At 37.5% G+C, this 26,012-nt stretch overlaps 1 protein-coding gene across 3 annotated transcripts in view; it reads right to left on the minus strand.

The window, feature by feature from the left end:
- Positions 1-3,313: 3,313 nt before the first annotated feature.
- The window catches only part of LRRCC1 (leucine rich repeat and coiled-coil centrosomal protein 1), a 46,731-nt gene continuing 24,032 nt past the window's right edge, over positions 3,314-26,012 (minus strand). For all 3 annotated transcript variants that reach the window (XM_037050231.1, XM_037050230.1, XM_037050232.1), the window contains 12 exons: positions 25,636-25,783; positions 24,334-24,482; positions 23,104-23,308; positions 22,125-22,264; positions 13,110-13,311; positions 12,465-12,650; positions 11,567-11,741; positions 10,558-10,721; positions 7,150-7,358; positions 6,920-7,057; positions 4,806-4,941; positions 3,314-3,832 (listed from right to left, as the gene is read on the minus strand). In XM_037050231.1, coding sequence (XP_036906126.1) covers positions 3,710-3,832; positions 4,806-4,941; positions 6,920-7,057; positions 7,150-7,358; positions 10,558-10,721; positions 11,567-11,741; positions 12,465-12,650; positions 13,110-13,311; positions 22,125-22,264; positions 23,104-23,308; positions 24,334-24,482; positions 25,636-25,783 — 1,975 coding nt within the window. In that variant the 3' untranslated portion in view covers positions 3,314-3,709. The remainder of the gene's footprint in view (positions 3,833-4,805; positions 4,942-6,919; positions 7,058-7,149; positions 7,359-10,557; positions 10,722-11,566; positions 11,742-12,464; positions 12,651-13,109; positions 13,312-22,124; positions 22,265-23,103; positions 23,309-24,333; positions 24,483-25,635; positions 25,784-26,012) is intronic.

Raw genomic sequence — 26,012 nt, forward strand, 5'->3', positions numbered from 1 at the left:
GGACAACTTTCAGAGTCTTTAAATGGATGTTTCAAAATCTTTGGCAGTTTAGGGTTGTTTTGCTGGAAAACAGGCCAGCAGAGTTCCTCATGCTCCCTTACAGAACTTGCTCTGTTGACATTTTAACTATGATTACAATATGCATTTTAATTTATCAGTCTTCTTTAGATCAGAACTTGATAAAATAAGTTACTACAATATAGCTGTATTTCCCTCTTCCAATTCATGCTATTTTTTCACATATCACATCTATATATGCTATAAATCCAAGTGTTATAATTGCTTTATGTAGTCTTCCAATAGAAGAAAATATACTTAAGATCTCATGTAAAAAATTGACCCACATTTGTTCCCAATATTCTTTATTTCTTCCAGTGGGCTTGAGTTACTGTCTGATAATATTTCCTTTTAGCCTTTAGGACAGTCTCTAACATTTTTTTTTCAGACAGTTTGGTTAGCAATACATTTTCTCTTTCCTCTGAAGGATGTAGCAATCTAGACTGACAGTTCCTTGTCTTTCCACACTTCAAATATGTCATCTTTTACCTTTGGTCCTTCACTGTTTCTGATGAGGTTGATTGTTAATTGCTCCTCTATATGAGATAAACCATATTTTCTTGTTGCTTTCAAGATTTTCCCAAGTTTGACTATAAAGTGTGTAGGTGTGGTTCTAGTCATATTTGTCCTGGGTTTTATGGAAATTTTTAGGTCTGTAGGTTGATCTTTTTCAGTTATTATTCTCCCAAATATTTCTTATGTTGTCCCCTCCCCCTCTCATTCCACCTTAGTATGCTCAGTGCTATCCCACAGATGTCAGTGTGAAGCTTGCCCATAATGAAATGCAATCCTCTCTTTTAGAAACATTTACATTGTTTTCTGATTCCATTTAATTTTTAAAACTTAGTTCACTGGATATTTGTTAAAAACATAGTATCATATTCTCTTTAAAAAATGTGAGAATAGACACTTCCACCAAGATGGAGGCATAGGTGGAAACACTGTGCCTTCTCCCACAACCAAGTTTGAATACAACAAAGGTTTGGAGAACGAAGACATAGACAAAAAAAACAACAGAAATTTGAATTATACAGAAGTCTGATAACAACTAACCATTCAATGGGGACGGTAAGAGGGGCGGAGCCAGCAGTGGAGCAGGGTCGGGCAGGAAAGATCCTCAGACCTGGGCGCACAAGTGGCCTGGACCCAGTCAGGGTGTGGGGCAGACTGACCCTGGTCGCACAGTGAGACGGACCACGCAGGCCCCAGGGGGCGAGGGCTGATGGCGGTGGCACGAAACATGTGGGCCTGGTGATGGCGGCAGCTGCCGCACCTGTGGGGGCCGCAGCAGGAGACGGCACACAGATGCCATTGCTCCTCTTTGACCCCACCCCCAAATACAGCATCACAACCCAGTGACTGAGTTGTCTTGCTCTGGTGAAGACCTAGGGCTCCGATCCTGCTACGGAACAGGCATGAACAGCCCAAAAGATGGCGCAAGAAGAACTCAAAGTCCCAGAGCCAATAACTCTAAGTGACAGAGAATTGGCCAGCCTCTCAGAAGCACAATTCAAGACACTGTTTATCAGGATGCTCACAAATTAGAGGAACATATGAAGGCTAAACTAATTGAAATGAAGGGAGATGTCCAGGAAACCAATAGCGATGGAAAGGAAACGGGGACTCAAATCAATGGAATGGACCAGAAGGAAGAACGAAAAATCCAACCAGAAAGGAATGAAGAAATGAGAATTCAAAAAAATGAGGAGAGGCTTAGGAACCTCCAGGACATCTTTAAACGTTCCAACATCCGGATTATAGGGGTACCAGAAGGGGGAAAGAAACAACCAAGAATGGAAAACTTATTTGAACAAATAATAAAGGAGAACTTCCCCAGTCTGGCAAAGGAAATAGACTTCCAGGAAATCCAGGAAGCTCAGAGAGTGCCAAAGAAGTTGGACCCAAGAAGGAACACACCAAGGCACATCATAATTATATTAGCCAAGACTAAAATGAAGGAGAGAATCCTAGAAGCAGCAAGAGATAAGGGGACAGTCACCTACAAAGGAGTACCCATCAGACTGTCAGGGGATTTCTCAAAAGAGACCTTACAGGCAAGAAGGGGCTGGAAAGAAGTATTCCAAGTCATGAAATCCAAAGACCTACAGCCAAGATTGCTTTATCCAGCAAAACTTTCATTTAGAATGGAAGGACAGATAAAGTGCTTCTCAGATAAGGTCAAGTTCAAGGAGTTCATCATCACCAAGCCCTTATTATATGAAATGTTAAAGGGACTTATATAAGAAAAAGAAGATGAAAAATATGAACAGTGAAAGGACAGCAAACTCACAGTTATTAACAACCACACCTAAAACAAAAGCAAACCTAGAGGACAGCTAGATCAGGAGTGGAACCATAGAAATGAAGAACGCGTGGAGGGTTAGCAACAGGGGAGTGGGAGGAGGAGAAGGGGGGAGAAGGTACAGAAAATAGCATAGATGGTAGGTAGAAAATAGATAAGGGGGAGGGCAAGAATTGTGGGGGAAATATAGAATCTAAAGAACTTGAGACACGTGGTTATAAACTAAGGGGGGAGAGAATGGTGGGGGAGGGATTGTGTGGGTGGAGGGGAATGAAGGGGGGGAATAGAACAAGTGTAATGGTATAATCAATAAAATATATTTTAAAAAATAAATAAAAATAGATGTATACAAAAAAATAGTGAGAACAGTATTTAAGTTTTTGTTCTGTACATATAGGAATATAAGAGATGACAAAAGCAAAAGAGTAGTAAATGACCAAACTTATGAAAGAAAACTGTTTCCAGTTGCAAAATAAGAATTCTCTTCATATATACAGTATTAACAGGAAAAATGAGGGTGGAAGAGTAGTGTTCCTCTTGAGGAACAGACAATGTTTATGAAACCTTAAATGTAATCTTTAATAAAAAAATCATATATATCATAAAAAAGGGGTCATTATGAGTGATGTGGAGATGGCAATATATGCTTTCTTGAGTGTCACATCCTTTGATCATATAGATTTCAGATACCTTTTGGCTGTATGTATGAGCTTTTTTAAATGATTTTATTTATTTTAGAGAGAGGGAAGGGGAAAGAGAAAGAGAGGGATAGAAACATCAATGTGTGGTTACCTCTCAGGTGCCCCACACTGGGGACCTGGCTTGCAACCTAGGCATGTGCCCTAGCCTGGGAATCGAACTAGTGACCCTCTGATTCGCAGGCCTGTGCTCAATCCACTGAGTTATGCCAGCCAGGGCTGTATGAGTATTTTGAAAGAATAGAGCTACATCAACTAAAAGACAACCAATGAATATAATTAGTTCTTCATCAATACAATAAGGCAACAATTGTTAAAATACTTTCCCTAATATAATTAAAAGCTAACGTAATGTTCATTTACATATTTATAGGCAAATGTGTAATTATCACACAATGTATAGCACAGAAACAAAGTGTCTTAAAGTCTAGTCATCTTGATAGGTTTTTCTAATACACATATTTATCAACAATTTGTTATAAAAACCTACATATACAATTAAATACTTTTTCAAGTCTTTTAACATATATATCAGAATGAAATGTGTAGAAAGAGACATTTCAAAGTCGTAGAAGTTACTACTATTACAATATTTAATCATTTTTACAATAGGTCAGCTGGTCCATTTCAATTAAATTCATTTTCAGAACCATCACAAGTCTTGTTGAATTTCATTTAGCGCAAAAGCCAGTTGCTTAATTTTTGCTTCCATTGCTTTTTTGTTCTTGCAGTTTTCTTGCAGAAGTTCACGCATTTCTTCTTCAACCTGATGAACCTAAATCAAATATAAATTTTAAATTTCTTAAATATTTTAAAATGCATTCTGAAAGAAAAAAGTCAAAAATTGATTCTATGCATTTTGCAACTGTGACATTTATTTAAAACAAAGAAGTTGGTAAAAGGTAACTTGTTCAAATACTAATTAGGAATATGATGTTATGCTGGATACAAAATACATACATGTATATTATCTATTTCTTATAAGTTCTGGTAATGAACACATGGTAATTCATTTAAACTCTACTATAGAGCTTAAAAAATCTGTTGAAAGTTGTGCAGCTTCTCAGTAGCATGTCTGGACAGACAGTCAGGACACATGCCTGGGTTGTGGGCCAGGTCCCCGGTATGGGGCACACCAGAGGCAACCACACACTGATGTTTCTCTCCCTCTCTCCTTTCCTTCCCTTCTCTATAAAAATAAATAAATAAAATCTTTAAAAAATAAATAAAAATACCGGGATTTGATCCCAGACTTAGTGAATGAAAATTTCAGGGGGAAGCTCATGCACGTGCATTATTAAAAGCTCCTTTGTAAGTGATATTAATATGATAAACTTTTAAGTAATATTAATATGATAAACCTGAACCCTAATTATTAATAAAATACTTCTTGAGAATTTTTCCAGAGTAGTGATGGATTGTATTTAATACATTTAGTTCTCACCCTGCTTATGTGTAAGCAAATGGGCTTTGCTTTGAGACTGGTTAGGGAGATGGCAATTTTTATTGAGAGATCACAGAGCAGGTGCATGCCAGAATCAAACTTTCAATTTTGGTTTAATTAGAATTCTATTTTACAAGTGATCTAAGAATTACCAATATCATGGCCTGGCTTCATGATAGTTTTGGCAACATTCATCATATCTATTTGGTTATTAAATAATACTGCCTTTTTTGTTTATAATTCTCAATTTATTTATCTGTTACAACTCAATACTCATAATCAAAATGCATTTTATTTACAGTACCTTTAAATTTGCAGAATCAACATATTTCTGCTTTTCATTTTCCAGTTGTATAATTTCAGCTTGATGAGCTTCAACAATTGCTTCAACTTGTTTTTTAAAGGCATCATCCATACTATGAAGCTTCTCCATAGCATCCCTTAAAAAGAGAAAAAAAAACCCACATCTCTGTGCATAAAAGTTAGGATGTTTTTCTTTTTTTCTGAGATGGCAGCTTGTATATTCATTTTTAAAAAATACTCGCCTGAGGATACATTTATTGATTTGAGAAAGAGAGGAAGGGAGAGAAAGAAACATCAATCAGCTGCATCCCATACCTGCCCAGAATGTGGACTGAATCCACAATCTAGGAATGTGCCCAACTGGGAATTAAACCCACGATCTTTTGGTGCACAGATCAACGCTCCAACCAACTGAACCACCTGGCCAGGACAGCAAGCATGTTTTAATAGAAGCACAACTCCATTAAATAGCAACGGGTTATGAGCAGTTCACCATACGGCAGAACCATTTAGTAGCAGAATAGGGTAGGGTAACCTTTGCATATTTGTTACATTCCTACTCTCTAAAAGTTTTGAGTACTCTGGTTCTCATTTATTCTGAGTCTAAGGGAAATCATTTATATGCACCTTCACAGATATATATCATCAGTTTTTTTTCCCTCCATGTATTTGCAGTGTGATAATCATTTGAGAAGTAAACCACAGGCAGGTTTACATTTATAAACAGGTATGTCTGGCTTCCCTGTGCTAATGCTTATTAGATAAAATCCTAGGTTAATAAACATATTAAGTAGTATTCACAAAATTTTAGTGCTAAAAGCTTGGGGCAAAATGCCAATTCCTTTATAGTAAATATGATTTTATGTAAAAAGTTAAGTCCATAATGAAAACATTTTCTGGTTTTGGCCTGGCCCATAGAAACAGCAGACTGAACATTAGGACCACAAATAATAGCCTCTTTTATTCCCAGTTACAACACAGTAACCATGTAACTGAAGGCAAGTTAAATCCTATAGTCTACACTGAGGTTTTTCACTATAAAAATAGAATAATCCTGCCTGTTCTGCCAACTTCACTGCTGGGTTCAAAATAAAATACAAGAAAAAAATCAATTTATACATTAAAGAGCTATACAAATAAAAATGTTTTTATTAACAAGAACTCATTTTATTAAAATTTCATTGAATTAAAAATCATATATACCAATCTTAGTCATAAAGGCATTAACACATAAAATCAGGTCTATTGTTTTTGCCATGAATGAATGACATGCTTAACAATGAAATATAAGGGATTCTAAACCTTGTCAGGCTTTATGATTTTTATTAAGTTTAGGAATTGCTATTTATAAGGATGATTCTTTCTTACAGTATCTAAAGGACTGCCAATTGCATAGCTGGGGAAGAAGGCAGGGGAAGAAGTTGAACAGGTTCCAAGCTAAGGACTCTGGAACAGTTGGTTAAAAACAGTGTAACAGGGTGTGTTAGCAGACAAATGAGTAAATACCGTCAATCGTCAAACCTTTCTGGAGCGGATTAGCACTTTCAATTTCATGGAGTTAAAATCTGAGGAATCCGACTCCAGGTCCTATGAGGTATGCTGGAATGGAAACCACCCCTATGGGAGTCTATGTGCCCTGCTGTCTATACCACTCTTTATCTCAACATGAGACTGACCGTGAAACTTCACTACCTATTTCAAAGGCAATCAACTTTATAAATTATTTTAACAGGTTTAGCTATAGATCTTAAAAGGTAAAACCTGCATTTCCTCTAGAGCATTTATGAAACCCATACAGCCTGCACCCCGGAACACATTTTCTTCCCCTTCAGCTGTTGCTTCTGTAACTCAGTGCCCACAGAGGTCAGGTGACTTACTCCTCTGAAGCCCACACACAATGGCCAAAAATACCACTGGCTGCTTTCAATCAAACAGCATGAAAACAGATGGAATGATGGAGGGAAAGAACGTATTTGCCAAATAACTGCCTCCAACATGATTTCAGCTTCCTCCATTCTTTCCTCCCCCTCCCTCTTTCTTTTTATGCATCTCACCCATCCCAACCCAGTGTTTCCATTTACAGAGGGTGCTGCCATTTGAGGACTTAATGCTTACTTTTGTAGTTCAATACTTCTGTCTCTCTCTGCTTTGAGTTTCCTTTCCTTGTTTTCAAATTTCTCTTTCACTTCTTTTACTTGCACTTCCAGATTACAGAGAAGTTCCCCTTTATCATGCCACTTTTGATTAAGTGTACTGAATGAGAAGAGATAATATTAGAGATAAAATCGGTTATACAAAATTATTAAGCCACATTTTACTTCTCAATGGGAAATAATGGAGAATACCTGTAAGCTTTTCTAATTTCTTCAAGCTCTAATTCCTTTATTTGCAACTGCTGTTTTAGTTTTTCTTTTCTTTCATTGTGTCTTTCTAGTTTCTCAATTATGTTATCCAGTTGTGAAGATTTTTCATCAAGTTGTTCTTGAGTACATTTCTGTATTTCAGTGATCTTTTCCTGTAATATTTTGACTTGTTCCTCTCTTTCCTGTAAACACTTCAAGAAAATAATCAATACTTTATTAATCTCGGGTGTCTCATTTCCTAATTAATTAGATATGGTTTTAAATTATTATAAAAACTACAAATTAGAAATAAATTGAGTGTTCAATGCGTGCTTTAGAAAAGATTTACAGAATATTGTTTATCACAATCACTAAGAAACATCACTACTACTGTAAGTGCTATTAACAACGAAACTTTTTGTCCTATTCACACTTTCCATTTCATGAAGTTAGTAATTGTTACTCACACAGGGAGTAGAAGGGAAAGAGAAAGCAGCAGAATGAAAATTTCAATTAACATGATTTTGCATTTGAAAGAATCTGTGTTCTCATGACAGGGAAAGAAAGAAACCACTATGTGGCTGATAGCAATACAACAAAGGCTGATGTACACCGGATGCAATGGCATAAATCAAACTATTTCTACTGTGCAAATACTTTAAAATGATGATTTCATCACTACTAAAATGTCACATGCAAACAGGCTTTTTATATCTCTCCAAACTTCCTCTTATTATGTCTTCTGTTACAATACTTAGACTCACATAGGCTGTTTATCCCAATAAACTTGGTCTTCTGAATTGGGTTGTCTGGGCCTCTGGGGCAGCCTGCTGCACACTAGCATTGGGTTGCAGGTGAGAAGATGGAAGTGGATCTTACTTTTGCCCTGATTCTTCCCTGCACAACTTGCCTTTTGTTCCTCTTGGAAAGACGGCAGCAAACAGATGCTGGACAAGTCTAATTTAAGTACAGATCCTTAAGTCTCATACAGAATGTGGTTCAGTTCCTCACAGTGTTACAGAACTAAAAATTCTAAGCAAAGGTAGTCAGGTAGTCTTGACCAACATCTGCATAAGTCATGAATTGTTTATTTTCTCCCACAACTCCCTGAACTACTTAGGATTAAGCAGTCTTGGTATATATTATCAAGGAACCACAAAAGCCATAAAGGATTCTTATAAAATAACCTATTAATAATAACATTGCAGCATCAGAGTTTTATGATCCATATATACTGAAAAGTACCAAAATGATACATGGAGAGGGAACAGAATTTCAAAAAAATAGATCTGTTTCTGACTTCCATAATCAGAAGCTAATTATAGAATCTACTTAGTTGAAAACATCAAACTCCAAATTTTGCTGATTAGGTCATTATCCCTTTAAATTATTAGCTATGTTGACAGTTAGAATGTATTGGGACCTGGGCCTAACCCATCACCAGCTAAACACCTGACCTCGAGATTCCCCATATCAGAAGCAACTGAGGCATTGCCCCTAACATCCAGTTGGAAACCAGTTGAATCCTCTCTGCCCCACTTCCTCTCCTTTTCTACAGAATAAGCCCTTCCTGATCAGATACCTAGGATGTCTGGAGCAGATCAGCATGATGATGCATCTTCCCCCAAGGGTCTGCTACACACTTTAACAACTCTTCTACCTTTGTTTTGCCCTTGGGGCTACCATCCATGCAGACCCAGCCCACCAGCTACAGTGTTCCACCTTGAATAAAAGCTCTTAGCCCTTAATTGGACTTTTCTGGTTCCAGGTGCCTTCTAAGCCACCTAGGCTACCTAACACTGACTTTACTGCTGAAAGAAATTATGCCTGGCTACCTCTGTATGTTATATGATTAGTTTGAAAGTAGCATTAACACTCATATCTTTGAGGCTGATAGAATGTTCTTTAAAGTAAATGTATTAGATTGTGGGGAAAAATATTGAGTTAAAATCTAAAAATCTTTTGTATATTTTACTAAAAATCTAAAACTAAAATCTATCTGTTGTTTGGCTCCACTGTGTTATTTTTTCATTTCCGTCTAAAACTCTGCTTAGATTGAGAAGGCATCAGACTTACTGTGTGTGGTTAAGTCAAACACAATGTACTGTACCAAATGAATCACCTGCTTCTTCGCCTTGTGAAACTTAAATACAAATCACTAGTCTTTCTATTTCATATATTACTTTAATTCAAAAGAACATAAGCTTGGCTAGATTTTTAAAACAAGAAAAAAGGCCTACTTCTAAAAAAATTATTAATTTTCAGTGCAGGTTGGCACATATGACCAATATATTTGAAATATTGACTGAGACCAAATTTTCAACTGAGTTAAGGATAGTTCAAGTATTCATACCTACATCTAGCTATGGATAAAGCAATATGGGGATAAATAGGTTTCTTTATTTTCTGTACTTGATGAAATTAAGTTCTCAAGAAGTTTCTTAAAAATGACTAAGGAAAGAAATCTTATCCTAGGTAGTTACAATTTCTCTAAAGAGTGAGTTCCTAATTTTTTGAGTGATGACTGCATTAAGAAGTTTCTTTAAAAAAAACCCCTTTTCATTCATTTGTATGCCCTGGCTGGTGTAGCTCAGTGGATTGAGCACGGGCCTGTGAAGCCAAGGGTCACAGGTTCAGTTCCCAGTCAGGGCACATGCCTGGGTTGCAGGCCAGGTCCCCACTGGGGTACACATGAGTGGCAACCACACAGTGCTGTTTCTCTCCCACTCATTCTCCTTCCCTTCCCCTCTCTCTAAAAATAAATAAATAAAATATTTTTTAAAAAACCCTTTTCAGTTATTTTTACACTTTAAGATATAACATCTAGAAGAAAATTTTGAAATTGTTTGATTTAATTCCCAAGATAATTTTCAGAAAAATTTTCTGGAGAATTTTCATGTAAGATGCTTTGAAACAAGTGATATTTGTTAGTATTCTCTCAAGATAGGCCCAACTGAAGAAAAGGGTATACACAGTGTCCCTGGGAACTAGGATGAATCTTGTAATCTATTCATATAACTTGAAGGATAGCAGGTTTGTCATACCTTTGAGAAGTGAGTTAGCAATATTGAGTGATACTAAACAATGCTTTAAAAGAATATTTTAAACATATAAAACATTAATTTTCTTGTGATTCCTAACCTTTCATTGACACTACTTCCAGTCATCTCAAAGGGCCCTAAGAACATTCTCCATAAAATTTTGAAGTGAAAGTAATTTTAAGTTAATAAATGAGTGCCCAATACCATTTTTAAAAGCAAAGGGGCAAATACTACAAAAGGAACCAAATGATAATCTGTCCTAAAAATCACAATAGTTTGGATTCAGAGACAAGCATTAATTGGATATTCTGATACACAGTTTTTCAAACCTACCATATGCCCTTTTCCCAAAATAAAACATCAAACTTACAACTTTTAATTTTCTGATAGTCTCAGTTTGGTCTTCTATGATTTTGCACTTAATTCTTAACGTGTCACTGTCACGCTCATTTGCCTTCCGCAGAGATTCGTTTTCTCTACATAAACTTTCAATCTGCGCCTCTAGTTTCCCACGGTCCTGGGCTAGAGAGGATCCTGAGAAACAAACATCACCAGTAACAAACTTTAGAAGGCCATGAAGAATTTGTATTTTATGAGCATACACATTTTAACAATGTATAATAGAGGAAGTAAGACAAAAGAACTGATTTTAAAAAAGAAGATAGATTAGCACAATAGGAAGAGGAAAGGGCCAGAGAACAAAAAGGCCTTTTAAACACCTGTAGCTATTTGAAAACCTAAAACAACAAACTGAGAACAAGTACCTCAGGCAGGTAGTCACATTCAATTGGTCATGTTATGGCACACAACCAACCCAAATCACGTGAAAAATATTCCTATGTGGAATGACAGATGAACCATGCTACATTAAAACCAATATCTGTCAAGTATTCATGAAAGTCCTAAAATGAGCCATCTCCTGTTGTACTGCAATTGGAAAGGGAATGGACTAAAGGTAAGTTCACCTACGCAGACAGTGGTTTTCATCGATAGACCACTTCACATTTCTCCATGTATAACAAGATAACTGTTACCAACATTTTTAGAAAAAACCTGAATGCTGTTGAATCTATACAAATAATGCAAAATCACTGTATAGGAAGTAATTATTTTCAACAACTCATTCAACAGATACCACTCTAGAGGTTTACCTGTTGAGAAAAGTAACCCAACTATACTAGGAAGAAACACAACAACGAAAGAATCAGTGAAAACTCATAATTGGTACAATAACCTATTTCCTGTTTCCAAGAAGTGCATGGAGAGTGTGGCCATCGTTCTAGGTTGTAGGGGCAGGAAAGCCCTTCCTTTTCTCTCTATTAAACAGATTTGTTTTAAAAAAAATGGGCTATTTTCCCTTTGAAAATTGAGAATTTTACCCTGTTGTGCCAGCTCATGTCCCCACACTTTTCTTTCTGTCCTTAAACCATAAATTAGTGATTCCTTGGCTGCTAGCTCAGAAATAAGCTGGACCTTTTCATGCTTGAGGAGTTCGATTTGGATACTCTTCTGCTTGTCATCTTCAATCAGGATTTCAAGGGTGTTGATTTGATTCTGTATACTCCCCAAAAAACATTGAAAAAATGCAAAATAATTATATTTGAATACTTTATTTTCTTTTTGCATTTTATAAGAAAAATGTTATTTAAGCAAATACCAAGTCAATGTTCCTCAATTTTATATCAGAAAAAGTTTTAGTTTTATTAACTAAAGACAAATGTAGGTGAGGGAATAAAAAGTCAAATTATAAGAGGCTTCTCCTTCTAACACTGAATTCTATTCTAATACCCTAAGAGAGGAACTACACCTATAACACTAAAAATTTCTCAGCATTTACATCAGCAGTCTAAAGGTCACTTGAAGAAAGGAAGTCCTCTTGGGCAAAATATCCCTAAAGTTTAAAATGGCAATAACAGAAATTAATTTAAAAATTATTACAGTAGTTATACCAAAATATTGCCACTGCCACAAAAGTAGTACTCACGGGCTATTTCCCAAACTTCAATTATTTGAGTATCTCCATCAGAATTTTTGCTCTATCACTGTGCAACTGGCGCCTAGTTACTATGTTTCTTAAAATTAATTCACTTATTTAAATACTATTTTAGTGTAAAGAACACGTTCTGAAATCACATTACTCTCCTAGTTTTATTACTTTTCTCATAGGCATCAAATACATAATTAGTATTTGTTAAAATTGTGCACTTCCTAAAAATTATTTCAGGCTCTTGAGAAGATGATGAAACAATGTGAAAAGAAAATGTTACAGTGTCTTACCTGCAAATTTGCTGCTGTTTCCTGTTTCAATTTGGAAACTTCTGCAAGTTTTGTCTTCTGCTCCTTCACCATGCACGTCAGATCTTCAATTAAAGAGGAAGACTCGTTTTCTTTCCGTTGAGCCCAAACAAGAGCATGTTTGCTCTTTGCTAGTTCAGTTGCAACACTTTCAAAACCATCTTTAACCTATATTTCAAAATTGCATTATAAATAGAAGTTCTCCAAATACTTGGAAAATATTTGTTTCTCAAAACAGTTTACTTCTTTCATGTTTAGAATCACAGAGGTTTAGCACAAGAAAATTCAGATAACTGGCTTTGCAGGCTAGGCCAGGTGATCTGTGTTGAAAGTACACAATAGCATAGCTGTTTTCTAGTAACACTAGACAGAGGCCGAAGCTACAGATTCAGGCTTTCTAATCCTCCCTATACCTGACCATTTACAATCTCATTGGCTTTGAGAACAGAACTGACAAGCAGTTATTATTTCAGCAAAACAACTAAGGCTCTAAGACTTTAAGTGATCTTTTTAAGGTCAGATAGCCAACATGTCAACAGAGCTAGAACTGTAAAAAGTTTGGTTCTCTCATCAAACCCTATACCGCTGGTTCTTTTTTTCAATGAAAACCTAAATACTAATTCTTACATTTTTAAATCTTCTGGCTTCAAGAGTTAAAGCTATACGAAATTCATTCTCTAAATCCAGGTACTGCTGGTTTAATGTGTCAATTTTTTCTTGGTATTCTTTTATCTCTTGCTCATGCTTTCTCTCTTCTTTAGCTACTTCCTTGGCTAAGGCTTCCTGGAACTCAGCATCATTAAAAAACTCCCTTGTTTCAAGCTCTTTCCTAGAATGAAAAACAAATAAAAATCACAGGATTTTATTCACCTGGAAAGTAGACTTTTAAATGTCTTTTTTATTTTAATTGTTGTTAAAATAGTTTTCTGCCCTTTACTCCCATGCCAGCACACCTGCACCCCACCAGTGCTCCCCACTTCATTCCCATTTCCACCTCCTCTTGGTTTTGTCCATGTGTCCTATGTATTTGTTACTGCAAACCCTTCCCCTTTTCCCCTGAAATACCCTCCCCTCTCCCCTCTGGTCACCGTCTGCCTGTTTTGTATTTCAGTGTCTTTGGTTATATTTCCCTTGTCTGTTTGTTTTGATGATTAGATTCCTGTTAAAAGTGAGATCATATGGTATTTGTCTTTCAATACCTGGCTTACATCACTTAGCATAATGCTTTCCAGTTCCATCCATGCTGTGGCAAAGGGCAGGAGCTCCTTCTTTCTTTCTGCTGCATAGAATTCCATTGTGTAAATGTACCATAGTTTTTGGATCCATTCATTTACTGATGGGCACCTAGGTTGCTTCCAGCACTTGGCTATTGTAAATTGTGCTGCGAGGTACATTAGGGTGCATGGTTCTTTTGGATTGGTGTTTCAGGGTTCTTAGGATATAATCCTAGCAGTGGAATTGCTGGGTCAAAAGGCAGATCCATTTATTTCTTTTCTGAGAAAATTCCATACTGGTTTCCATAGTGGCTGTATCACTCTGCAATCCTACCAACAAAGCACTATGGTTCCCTTTTCTCCACAATCTCTCCAATACTTGTTGTTTGTTGCTTTGTTTATGATGGCCATTCTGACCATTCTGACCAGTGTTAAGTGGTATCTCGTTGTGGTTTTAATTTTCATCTGATAGCTAGAGATACTGAGAATCTGTCTCTTCCTTGGAGAAGTATCTGTTCAAGTCCTTTGCCCATTGCTTGTCTTCTTAGAGTGGAGTTGTGTAAGTTCGTTACATGTTTTGGAGATTAAACCCTTGTCTAAGGTATCATTGGCAAATGTTTTCCCATATGTTTGGTTCTTTTTTATTTTAATACTGTTTTTTTTTAGCCATGCAGAAGCTTTTTATTTGGATGAGATTCCATTTATTTATTCTTTCCTTTATGCCCTTTGTTCTAGGGGACATATCAAGTGAAAATGTTGCTATGTGAAATATCTGAGATTTTCCTGCCTATGTTCTCCTCTAGGACTTTAATGGTGGTGTGGCTTATATTTGAATCTTTTATCCACCTTGAACTTATTTTTCTGTATGGTGTAAGTTGGTGCTCAAATTTCATTTTTTTGCATGTAGCTGTCCATCTCTCCTAACACATTGTTAAAGAGGCTATTTTTACTCCATTTTATGTTGCTGTCCCCGTTTTTTTGAATATTAATTGACCAAAGGGACTTGGGTTTATTTCTGAGTTCTCTGTTCTGTTCCATTGGTCTATGTGCCTGTTTTTATGCCAGTACCAGGCTAATCTGATTACAGTGGCCTTGTAATACAGCTTGGTATTAGGTATTGTGATCTCTCCTACTTTGCTCTTCTTTCTCAAAATTGCAGCAACCATTCAGGGTCGTTAATGATTCCATATAAATTTTTGAAGGATTTCCTCTATGTCTGTGAAATATGCCACTGATACTTTAATAAGGATTGAATTGACTCTATAAATTGCTATGGGAAGTATGGACATTTTGATGATATTAATTCTTCTGATCCATGAACAAAGTACGTGTTTTCATTTGTTTGTGCCTTCCTTGATTTCTTTCTTCAGTGTTGTGTAGTTTTCTGCATACAGGCCTTTTACCTCCTTGGTTAGGTTTCTTCCTAGGTATTTCATTTTTCTTCTTGCTATTATCAAATAGGATTTTTTTTCTTGATTTCTGCTTGTACTGTTTCACTGTTGGTATATGAAAATATACCAACAATTGGAGATTGGATTTCTGGATATTGACTTTGTATCCCACTATTTTGCCAAATTCATTTATTAGGTCAAGCAGTTTTCTGGCAGAGTCTATAGGATTTTCTATGTACACTATGATGTCAGCTGCAAACAATGACAGTTTTGTTTCTTCTTTTCCCATTTGGATACCTTTTATTTCCTTTTCTTGTCAGATTGCTGTGGCTAAAACTTCCAATACTATGTTGAATAGAAGTGGTAAAAGTAGACAACCTAGTCTTGTTCCTGATCTTAGTGGAAAAGATTTTAGTTTTTGCCCATTGATTATGATGTTAGTTGTAGGTCTCTCATATGTGGAGGAATGCTCCCTGTATTCCCACTTTGCTGACTGCTTTTATAATAAATGGGTGCTATACCTTATTAAATGCTTTTTGGCATCTATTAATATGATCATGTGATTTTTGTGTTTGTTTTGTTTATGTGATGTATTATATTTATTGATTTGCAAATATTGTACCATCTTTGTACCCCTGGGATGAATCCCACTTGATCATGGTGTTATGACCTTTTTAATGTATTGTTGGATGTGGTTTGCCAATACTTTGTTGCAGATTTTTGCATCTATGTTCCACAGTGATACTGGCCTGAAGTTTTCTATCTTTGTTGGGCCTTTATCTGGTTTTGGGATTAGGATGATGCTGGCTTCATAAAAAGGGTTTGGGAGTCTTCCATCATTTTGGATTTTTTGGAATAGTCTGTGAAGGATAGGGGCTAGCTTTTCCTTAAATGCTTTACAGAATTCTCCTGTGAAACCATCTAGTCCAGGGCTTTTGTGTGTTGGGAGTTTTTTTGATTACTGCCTCAATTTCATCTGCTGTTACTGGTCTGTTCAGGATTACTGCTTCTTCATTCAGTTTTAGAAGATTATATTTTTCTAGAAATATGTCCATTTCACCTTGGTTTTCAAATTTCTTGGCATTATAGCTGTGTGGTAATTTCTTACAATCCTTTGTATTTCTGTGGTATCAGTTGTAATTACTTCTCTTTCATTTCTGGTTGTGTTTCTTTGGGTCGTCTCTCTTTTTTTCTTGATGAGCCTGCTTAAAGGCTTGTCGATTTTATTTACCTTTTCAAAGAACTAGCTCCTGGATTCATTGATCCTTAGAATTGTGCTTTTAGTCTCTATGTCATTTAATTCTGCTCTGATCTTGGTTATTTCCTTCATTCTACTTACTCTGTACTGTCTTTGTTGTTGTTCCGTGAGTTCTTGTAGGCATAGGGTTAGGTTGTTTGTTTGAAACGCTTCTATTTATTTTTCCGGCAGGCCTGTATCACTATGGACTTCCCTCTCAGGACTGCCTTTGCTATGTCCCATAAATTTAGATGTGTTGTGAGTTCATTTTCATTTGTTTTCAGAAACTTTTTAATTTCTTTTCTAATTTCATTCTTGACCTATCATTGTTTAATAGCATGCTATTCAATCTCCAAGATTTTGATTGTTTGGGTTTTTTTCCCCCTGGGGTTGGTTTCTAGTTTCAGTCCCTTGTGGTTGGAGAAAATGCTTGGAATGATTTCAATTTTCTTGAATTTGTTGAGGCTTGTTTTGTGTCCTATCATGTGGACTATCTTTGAAAATGTTCCATGTGCATTTGAAAAGAATGTGTATTTAGCTCCTTTGGCATAAAGACCTCCATATATATATATATATATATATATCAGTTATGTCTATTTCATCTAGGGCATTATTCAATGCCACAATACCTTTGTTAATATTTTGTTTGGAAGGTCTGTTCATTTTTGACAGTGGGGTGTTAAAATCCCCTACTATAATTGTGTTGCTGTCAGTATCTCTCTTGAAATCCTCTAAGATTTTCTCTATGCATTTGGGTGCTCCTATGTTGGGTGCATATATATTTACAATGTTTATGTCTTCTTGGTGGATTCATCCCTTGAGTATTATGAAGTGACCTTCTGGGTCTCTCTTTATGGCCCTTTTTTTGAAGTCTAAATCGTCTGACATGAATATTGCTCCCTGACTTTTTTTCCCGTCCATTTGCTTGGAAAATTTGTTTCCAGCCCTTCACTTTTAGTCTGTGTAGGTCTTTTGTTCTGAGGTGGGTCTCTTGTAGGCAGCATATCTGTGGGTCATGCTTTGTTATCCATTCAGCTATACTTTGTCTTTTGATTGGAGCATTTAATCCATTTACATTTAAGGTTTTTACTGATAGGTACTTATTCATTGCCATTTATGTACCTGTGTTGCCCTCTCTCTCTCTCTCTCCTTCCGTTCCTTAAAGCTGTCTCTTTAGCATCTCTTGCAGAGCTGGTTTGGTGGAGGCGTATTCTTTTAAACTTCTTTTATCTAGGAAACTCCTTATTTGGCCTTCTATCTTGATTGAGAACCTTGCTGAGTAAAGTAGCCTTGGTTGCAGGCCTCTGGTTGTCATTACTTGTAATATTTCTTGCCATTCTCTTCTGGCTTGGAGCGTTTCCATTGAGAAGTCAGTTGGTAGTCTTACTGGGGCTCCCTTGTATGTTACTTCCTGTTTCTCCCTTGCTGCCTTTAAGATTTTCTTTGTCTTGGAATTCTTACATTTTAATTAAGATGTGTCTTGTAGTGGGCTTTTTGGGGTTCTTCTTGATTGGGACTCTCTGTGTTTTCTGGATGTGTGACTTTTTCCCTCATCAAATTAAGGAAGTTTGACTTTTTCAAACAGGTTTTCTATGTCTTGGTCTTCTTCTTCTCCTTCTGGCATCAATATTATATGGATATTATAGCGTTTCATATTGTCCCGCATTTTTCTTAATTTTTCTTCATTCTTTCTGAGCCTCTTCTCCCTTTCTTGCTGTTTCTGGTTCTTTTTTTCTACTTTGTCCTACAGCACAGTGATCTGATCTTCTCCTTCATGGATCCTTTTGATTCCTTCTACTGTGTTCTTCAGTTTAGATATTGTGTTCTTCATTTCTTCTTGGCCCTTCCTTGTTTATAGTTTCTATTTCCTTTTTCATGTTGATATCATTTGCAGTGAGTTCACTGTAGTTTCCCTGTAGTTTCTGGTAATTCACTTTGAGCTCACTGAGCTTCCTGATAACCACTGCTTTGAACTCAATATCTGATAGCTGACTTGCCTACATTTCATTTAGCATTCTTTCTGAGGCTTCCTCTTTTCCTTTCATTTGGGGATTGTTTCTTTGTCTTCCCATTGTTTATGAGATATTTCTTGTTAGCCTCGGCTTCTTAAATTGATGTGTTCTGACTCCCTGGGTTTATGGTGTGAACTTCTGTGGTAGAATATCTGTGAGATTCAGTGGTGCAGTCTCCTTGATCTCTCAGGCTCAATCGTCTTGGGCTGTTGTTTAAATTGGCTCTGTTTGTCTTTGGGCTTTGATTGTTGTTGGGTTTTTCTTTGGTGGATTCTTCCCACCAGGCAGTTAACTGAGGGTCATTCTGTCTACCACTTCTTGCATTTTGTTATGCTGGTGTAGGCAGGTTGTGTTGAAAGTGGTTCTGCTGTGTGTACAAGGTTTTGAGGATTCTCTCTTGCTCTTGTTCAGCTGTTTGTTCTGGGTAATTTCTCCACTATTTAGTTGTATTTCCAGATAGGTCCTGGATTGAAATTAGTGTGGCTTCCACTCCCTCCCTCACCTTCTTCTGTTGTTCTGTTTTGGTGGTTCCTTTGTTGTTGGGTTTCCTCTTCCAGTGCGTATCCTGGTGTTCACAGCTTCCACCTACTCTTTTTGTAATCAGTTGGAGGGGAAAGTAAAATGGTTTAAGACAGAAAGAGAGTATTCTATAATATTTACAGTAGCAGCCGGTAGAGAATAGATGGGAGATCTTTTGGCTATGTATAGTGTTAACTATAATATTCCACCAAACTAGCTATTTTTTAGAAAGGTTGGAGAGAACATAAGACTCTTTTTGGTGAGGTAAGGGTTGTAAGTTAGATCTAGAAGGCAGTGAAGTTGTGGGAAGTCAGATTCTGAGGTAAGGTGATAATAAAGGATAGTAATAGTGTATGAGAGAATAGAATTAACCACTACAGTAATAGAATTCAGGAAATTGTGAAGTAGGCTAAGATCTGAGAGGGGTTTTGTGTAGTATTTACAATTGTATGGAACAGCTATTATTTACAATAACATTAGAGCAAGAGTCATATGAGAGAATCTATGTGATCTGGATAACAAGAATAGGGAGTATAGGACCTTGAGTAGTGTGCTAATGGAACACAAGTGATGTGAGGGACAGTAAATTAGCAATACACTATGAAAGAGAGAACATGGAAACCTGACAAATGATACAATTGAACCAGCAAAGAAGACTAAATAGAAAGAAGAGGAATAGAAAATACTATTAAAATAAAAGATATAAGAATATAAAAAATAATTATACGAATATGCAATAACTTCCAGGTTCTCTGTAATAGCAAAGTGAAATTTGTCTCACTGTTTCACTGTCTCAGCCCCTCTTTGAGTCCAAGTCTGGTCTTTTCACAGTTCCAGGGTTTTTTGTCTCACTTGTGGGTATTAAAAAAAGGAAAGAAGAAGGAAGGAAGAAGAGATGAAATTGGAAAGAAAGGCAGAAGGAATAAAACAAGAAAGAAGAGAAGAAAATGGAATTGAGAGATATAAAAAAAAAATTAAATAGCCCTGGCTGGTGTAGCTCAGTGGATTGAGCACAGGCCTGTGAACCACACGATCACGGTTTGATTCCCAGTCGGGCACATGCCTGGGTTGCAGGCCGGTTCCCTGCAGGCCAACTCCCAGCAGGGGACGCAGGAAAGGCAACCATACATTGATGTTTCTCTCCCTCTCTCCTTCCCCTCTAACGATAAATAAATAAATAAAATTTAAAAAAATTAAGTTACTTAAAAAATAATTAAAAAGTAAAGAATTACTTAAAAAAAAATCCTCTTGCTGGTTTCAAACTTGCCAAACCGGTTTTGCTGGTCTTGCTGGCTGCAGCAGACTGAGGTGTGATCGGTTTCCCTTTTCTCCCTTCCTCATCGGCATTCAGTCAGGCTAGGGTGGGCACTCTACCCAGGGCTAGCTTGGTGCTTCTCCCTGGGGCTCTGGATGTGGGATCCAGGCCTTTCTCAGGGTGCACTCTCCCTGGGGTTACAGGTGTGGGTTGGGGGCCTTCTGCCACTCTACCGGGATTGCAGGCACCTGAGCTCGGCCAGGCCGCCTCAAGTCTCTCAGGTTCAGTTGCACACCCTTCCCAGGGTTACAGGAGTGCACAAATGGCCTTCCGCACCACCTGGGGAGCACTGCCCAGCTGGGTGGGGAGGAGGCCAGAGTGGCTGCTGCAGGAGAATTCCCCAGTGTCTCTTTTTTCACTTTTTCTTTTTGAGAAATCCCTCCAATTCAAGCCTGCCGCTCTGTACAGTGGCCTGGCCTCTCACACAGCCTAATTTCCCAACCAGACCAGGGACTATCAGGGTCAGGGCTCGTCATGGCCTGACTCTCAACTTTCCCCAGCCAGCATCCACACACTTCGTTGGTGCTCACAGCCCCTGTGTCTTTGCCACTTAGTCCTTATTCCCCTCTCTGCGGCTTCAAGCAACCAGATCTGTCCCAGTGCTGCTCAAACCTTGTTTAGCTAGGGAGGGAGCAGTTGACCCAGCTCTCTCCCAAGAACCCTGTAGCAGAACCGTTGGGCCCTGGGCCTGGGGCTGCAGCTGCCCTGGTTCCCGTGCTGGTCCCTGGGACCTTGTTGTCCTGAAGCACTCTCCTTACCATCTGGTTTTTCAATGTCCGCTATAATTTTTGGTCTCCTATCTTCATATAAGCTAGAGTACTGTTGGCTGTTTGCTCTCTTCCTTCGTAGATTGGCTAGGTTTTTCTCCTGTGTGTAGGAGGAAGTGGAATCTGCTCCTTCCTACCTTGCCACCATCTTCCTCCCTTTTAAATGTCTTTACGTAGTAATTAAATAGTCTATATTTCCTAATTTTAATTTAAGATGAGTTCTTCACTTTCACACAGAAACTGGGATAGTACAGAGAAGGATTATGAGTTATAATTGACTGTGCTATCAGTGGGGATGGGTATCAGAGGTGTGCCCCATATCTAGGTTCACCGAGATAGTCCAGGATCCCTGAACTATTACATTTTCTTTAAGTGTGAGTTGATTCCTTAGAGTTTTTCACGATTTTTCTCAATTAAATCAAGCCTATAATACAAAATCCATTGTTTCTGATTTTGGTTTCTTTAAATTAGAACAAGAAGTTAAAAAATATCTGTAAAGGAAACTAAGTAGAAAATTTTATATTTTAAACTATTTCCCTCAATCTTTTGTAGCTGTCCTGCCCACACATAGAATGTCAATTTTCCCCAGAGCATCTACATTTAATTTATGTATGAAATCACAAAATTAGCTGAGGGTATTACAAGATACGCAGCTGGAAGTGTCCCCATCACTGTGGACTCAGAGCACAGCACGTACACTGCAGCCCATGGACCCAGATGGCCTGTGCCCTTTTCTGGAAACAAACTTTTATTGGCATACAGCCACACCTGCTAGCTTACATTCTGTCTACAGTAAAGGCAGTTAGGTATGCCCTGCAAAGCCTGAAATACTTTATATCTGGCCCTTCACAAAAAAAGGTCTGTTAATACCTGTTTCACAGGAGTAAAAAGCATGGAGTAATTGAACATGCAGTGACCTGGAGGTCCATTAAAACAGCTTTGTGTTGGGTTTACAGAAATGCAAACACATCCTCCCTGTTGTAGCTCACACCTCAGTAATGTCACCTGTGTATCCATAAGGTGCCCACTGCATTAGAAACCAACATGGACAAGCACATCCCCTCGGGAGCTCTGCCAATGGCCTTTCCACTGCTCAGTCCCTAGCTAGTGTTTGGGGAGTGGGGAGAAATCAAGTGGCTTCTTTCCTGTGCTTGAATGGCAACATTTCCCAGTTCGTTTTCATTCACCTGTGCTCTTGTTCTTTCAGTGCAAGAAGCTCATGAAGCTGCTGCACCTGCTCCTTTTCTTGAAGAAGGGAAGTTCGCAGTAAGCTTATTTCTTCATCAGCAGCTGCAGCTTTGAGTTCCACCTCTTCAACAAGTCGCATCTGAGGAGAAGACACACAATTACATTCTTCAAATTCTTCCTTCTTCTATTTTAATACCAATTACCCCCCAAAAGTTCCTTTTAAATAATGGAGCTTAGTGCCCAAATTGATTTTCAAAATGTCATAGGACAATGATGCCTTGGTCACATGAGGTACAACCTCAGAAGCATCAGACACACTCTCCTTTTCACATACAGATCTTACTCAAAATTCTCACCCAGAAAGGTGAAATAACTTCAGAACAAAACAGAAACAGGCTCAAAGATACAGAGAATAAACTAACAGCTGTAAAAGGAGAGGGGGGCTGATGGGTGGGGTTAAAAGGTTGAAGAAATTAAGCAAAAAAAAAAAACAAAACAAAAGCAAACAAACTTCATGGATAGAAAACAGTATGGTGATTACCAGAGGGAAAGTGGGTAAAGAGGGGATAAGTAGCAAGGGAAGGAGACTTGATTGTGGGTGGTGAAAACACAGTACAAAATACAAATGGTGTAATACAAAATTATACACCTGCAACCTAGATAATTTTATTAACCAATGTCATCCCAATAAATTCAATAAAAACATAAAAGAAATACCTTCAGGTGCCCCAAAGAGACTTTAAATACTGGCTCTTGGAACACAAGCCCAGAAACTTGCAATATGTCCACCAAGACTTCTAGTTGCCTCATGAGTACCAGGAGCCTTAATTCAGAAGTAACTCCACAAACTAAACTGCCATACCATTTAATTTTTGCCCATTCTAACATGTCTGAGTCTACCATATAACCAGAGTTGTTTCAGTACACAGCCAGGACTGGGTGTTATCTCAGTGACTAACAGAAAGAAAGGAAAAATACCTGGGCCGCTTGCTGCTGTCCTTTCTGCCTCTCCATCTTTTCTAAAGTTCTCTCCAGGGCTCTCAAGTGTCTGATGTAATCTTCTTGCTGATCTCTTGCTTTAATTAATTCAATAGTTAGTTTTTTAATTTCATTTTGAAGTCTGTGAACCATAATTTCAAGCTGCACTTTGGAATTTCTTTCTTTAAAAATAATTTCCTTTAACCTAAAGTAAAAATCATACATGTATATTATACATAAAAAAGGACAAAAACTGTAGTCAACCTCAAAGCTCACAGTAGAGAAGATGATTTGAAGCATGTTTCTAACTCATCAAATTTTTTTAAAAAGGCTGAAAAGCAGAAAAATATGTCTTTTCCCCATTCCTGAAACTAACATTGTGTCAAAAGAAAAAACATTCTACCTGAGTTAATGAAACTTTATCTTATGTGAACTTTATTCAATCGAAAAACTTTACTTAACATTTGTTCCAGGCACTGTGCTAGGTGTGGGCTTAAAAGTCAACAGCATGAGCCCTGGCCGGGTGGCTCAGTTAGTTGGAGCATTGTCCCATACACCATAATGTTGCAGGTTTGGTCCCCGGTCAGGGTACATACCTGGACTGCAGGTTCAATCCCCAGTCAGAGTGCATAAGGAAGGCAGCCAATCGATGTTTCTCTCTCTCTAAAAATCAATCAACATATCCTTGGGTGAGGATTAAAATATTAAAAAATAGCCAGCAGTATGGATGAGGAACAGCCTGTTCCTTCAAGGAACTCTTGCTGGTTTTACCTGGAAGACTTACTAATCCGTCTGATGTCTCCAGCTAGAGGGCTGAAATAAATGTGGCCTGAATTCTTTGTTTATGCAACAAGCTGATGAAGCACTAAATCTTCAAATACAATTAGTTCAATTTGAACTGAAACCACATACACCACAGGTGGCAAACACCAGGGCAGAATCCGGTGTTTAAGAGATTGTTTTATCTGGCCTGGCACCTTGTTTCTACCGGGCGGCAACATCAAGCTCTTTGCCCCAAGTTAAGGAGTAGTTACATTTATATAGTCCTAAAATTAGACTTGGTCCTTTGAAGGTAACCGCGAGGCTGATGTGGCCCCTAGTGAAAATGAGTTTGCCACCCCTGACATACATTGTTTTGGTCTCACTACAGCTGGTTTAAACAAAGATATTCCAGCTGTGAATTTACTGTTGTTTGGATAAGCTAGCTCCAGGTGTAGACTTTCCCCTTACCTATTTGTGGTGAATAGAGCAAGGCTATGGATATCTTTCTTTTCGTTTGCATGTTTATGTAGCTCATCAATATAATCCATAAGTTTCTTTTCAGCTTGTTCAGCTTTCCATCTCTTCTCTCTCTCCTGGTCTAGTTGTTCAACAAGTATCTGAAAGAAAATAGTAGTGTTATGTGAACTTGGAAAAGTTACCTATCTCTCATTGCCCCAATGTTCTCTTTTACAATACGTGAATAGCAGCATCTTATTCAGAGGGCTGTGAGAGAATTAAATAAATTAAGGTAAGTGAAGCATACATAACAGTGCCATTCACTGAATAACCACTCAAGAAGTGTTAGCTGCCATCACAACCATAATGACAATTATTGTTGTTTCTCTCAATATTAAAGCCTCTACACTTAAAAATAAAAGGAGGAAGTCAACAGCGTGAAAGGTGAGAAACAGCTTAAAAAGCAATTGTGGTATTGGAAGAAGAGTGCACCTTTCACTCAAAACAAGTACTTCACAAATAAAATTAGGGCAAGTTAATAAAATCACAAAGAAATAAATGTGTACTAAAAATTCTTAACCCTTGAGAATGATTAAAGCAAATACTGAAGAATTTTTAAATTCTTAAATGCCTCTTAATCTGGAATCCATGGGTCCAAAAGTGGGTTTGGAGACAGTCTCTGACTTTACACACATTTTGTGAGTGTGCATAAAAGTAGACTTCTCTGAGAAGACCAATAGATTTCCTTAGATATTTAAAAATGTCTGAGGCCCAAAAGTTAGTAACCACTGCTTAAGAAATAGGAATTTGAAAATTTAAACAAGTTTCTTCCTCCACAATTATTTAACACAATTTCACTGAAATCTGATCTTAAATAAACATGTAATTTCCATTCCTTTATAAATTATAAAAGTAATAATATCACACAAAATCTAGAAACCAGGAAGAAAAAAAAATTAACCACTCCAATAGAAATACAATCTCTTGTGCTTATAAAAGCACAAACTATTTTTCTGGGGCTAACTTCATTTAAAACTATTCACATTCGCCCTGGCTGGCATGGCTCAATGGGTTGAGCATTGTCTGCAAAGCCAAAGGTTGCCAGTTCAATTCCTAGGAAGGGCACATGCCTGGATTGAGCACCTGGTCCCTTGTTGGGGCATTTGCAAGAGGCAACCAATCGATGTTTCTCTCACACATCAATGTTTCTCTCCTTCTCTTTCTCCCTGTCTTCCCCTCTCTCTAAAATAAATAAATAAAATCTTTTTTAAAAGATTATTCACATTCATTTTTCCTGAATCTTTTGAATCCTACCCGGTATGTGTTGTCTTCAGAGCTGCTGTTGTCAACTTTAATTAGTTCGGTCTTCTGCTCTTCAGTTTCCTCTAATCTGTTACAGTTTGCTAGAGATGATCTTACATACAATTCTTTAAAGAAAGGCTGTTTCATTTTACGATTATAACTGCAAAGAATAAAACATAGATAATAACCCAGAGAAATGGGCAGTGTTTATGCTTTTTACTACAGAAGGACAATCTATCACCGATAAAGGGATCTTTCAGTGTAAATTTATAAGAATATACTGACCAAATCTGAACTGGCAAGGCTGAAACTCATATCACTGGCATTAGAAGAGTAAAACAGTATCAACCACAAGATAACTAAGGAAGAAGCCAGAATATTAACTTCCA

Source organism: Sturnira hondurensis, unplaced genomic scaffold (genome assembly GCF_014824575.4).
Source record: "Sturnira hondurensis isolate 20B ecotype Veracruz unplaced genomic scaffold, ASM1482457v3 Scaffold0006571, whole genome shotgun sequence".
Taxonomy (NCBI): Eukaryota; Metazoa; Chordata; class Mammalia; order Chiroptera; family Phyllostomidae; genus Sturnira; species Sturnira hondurensis.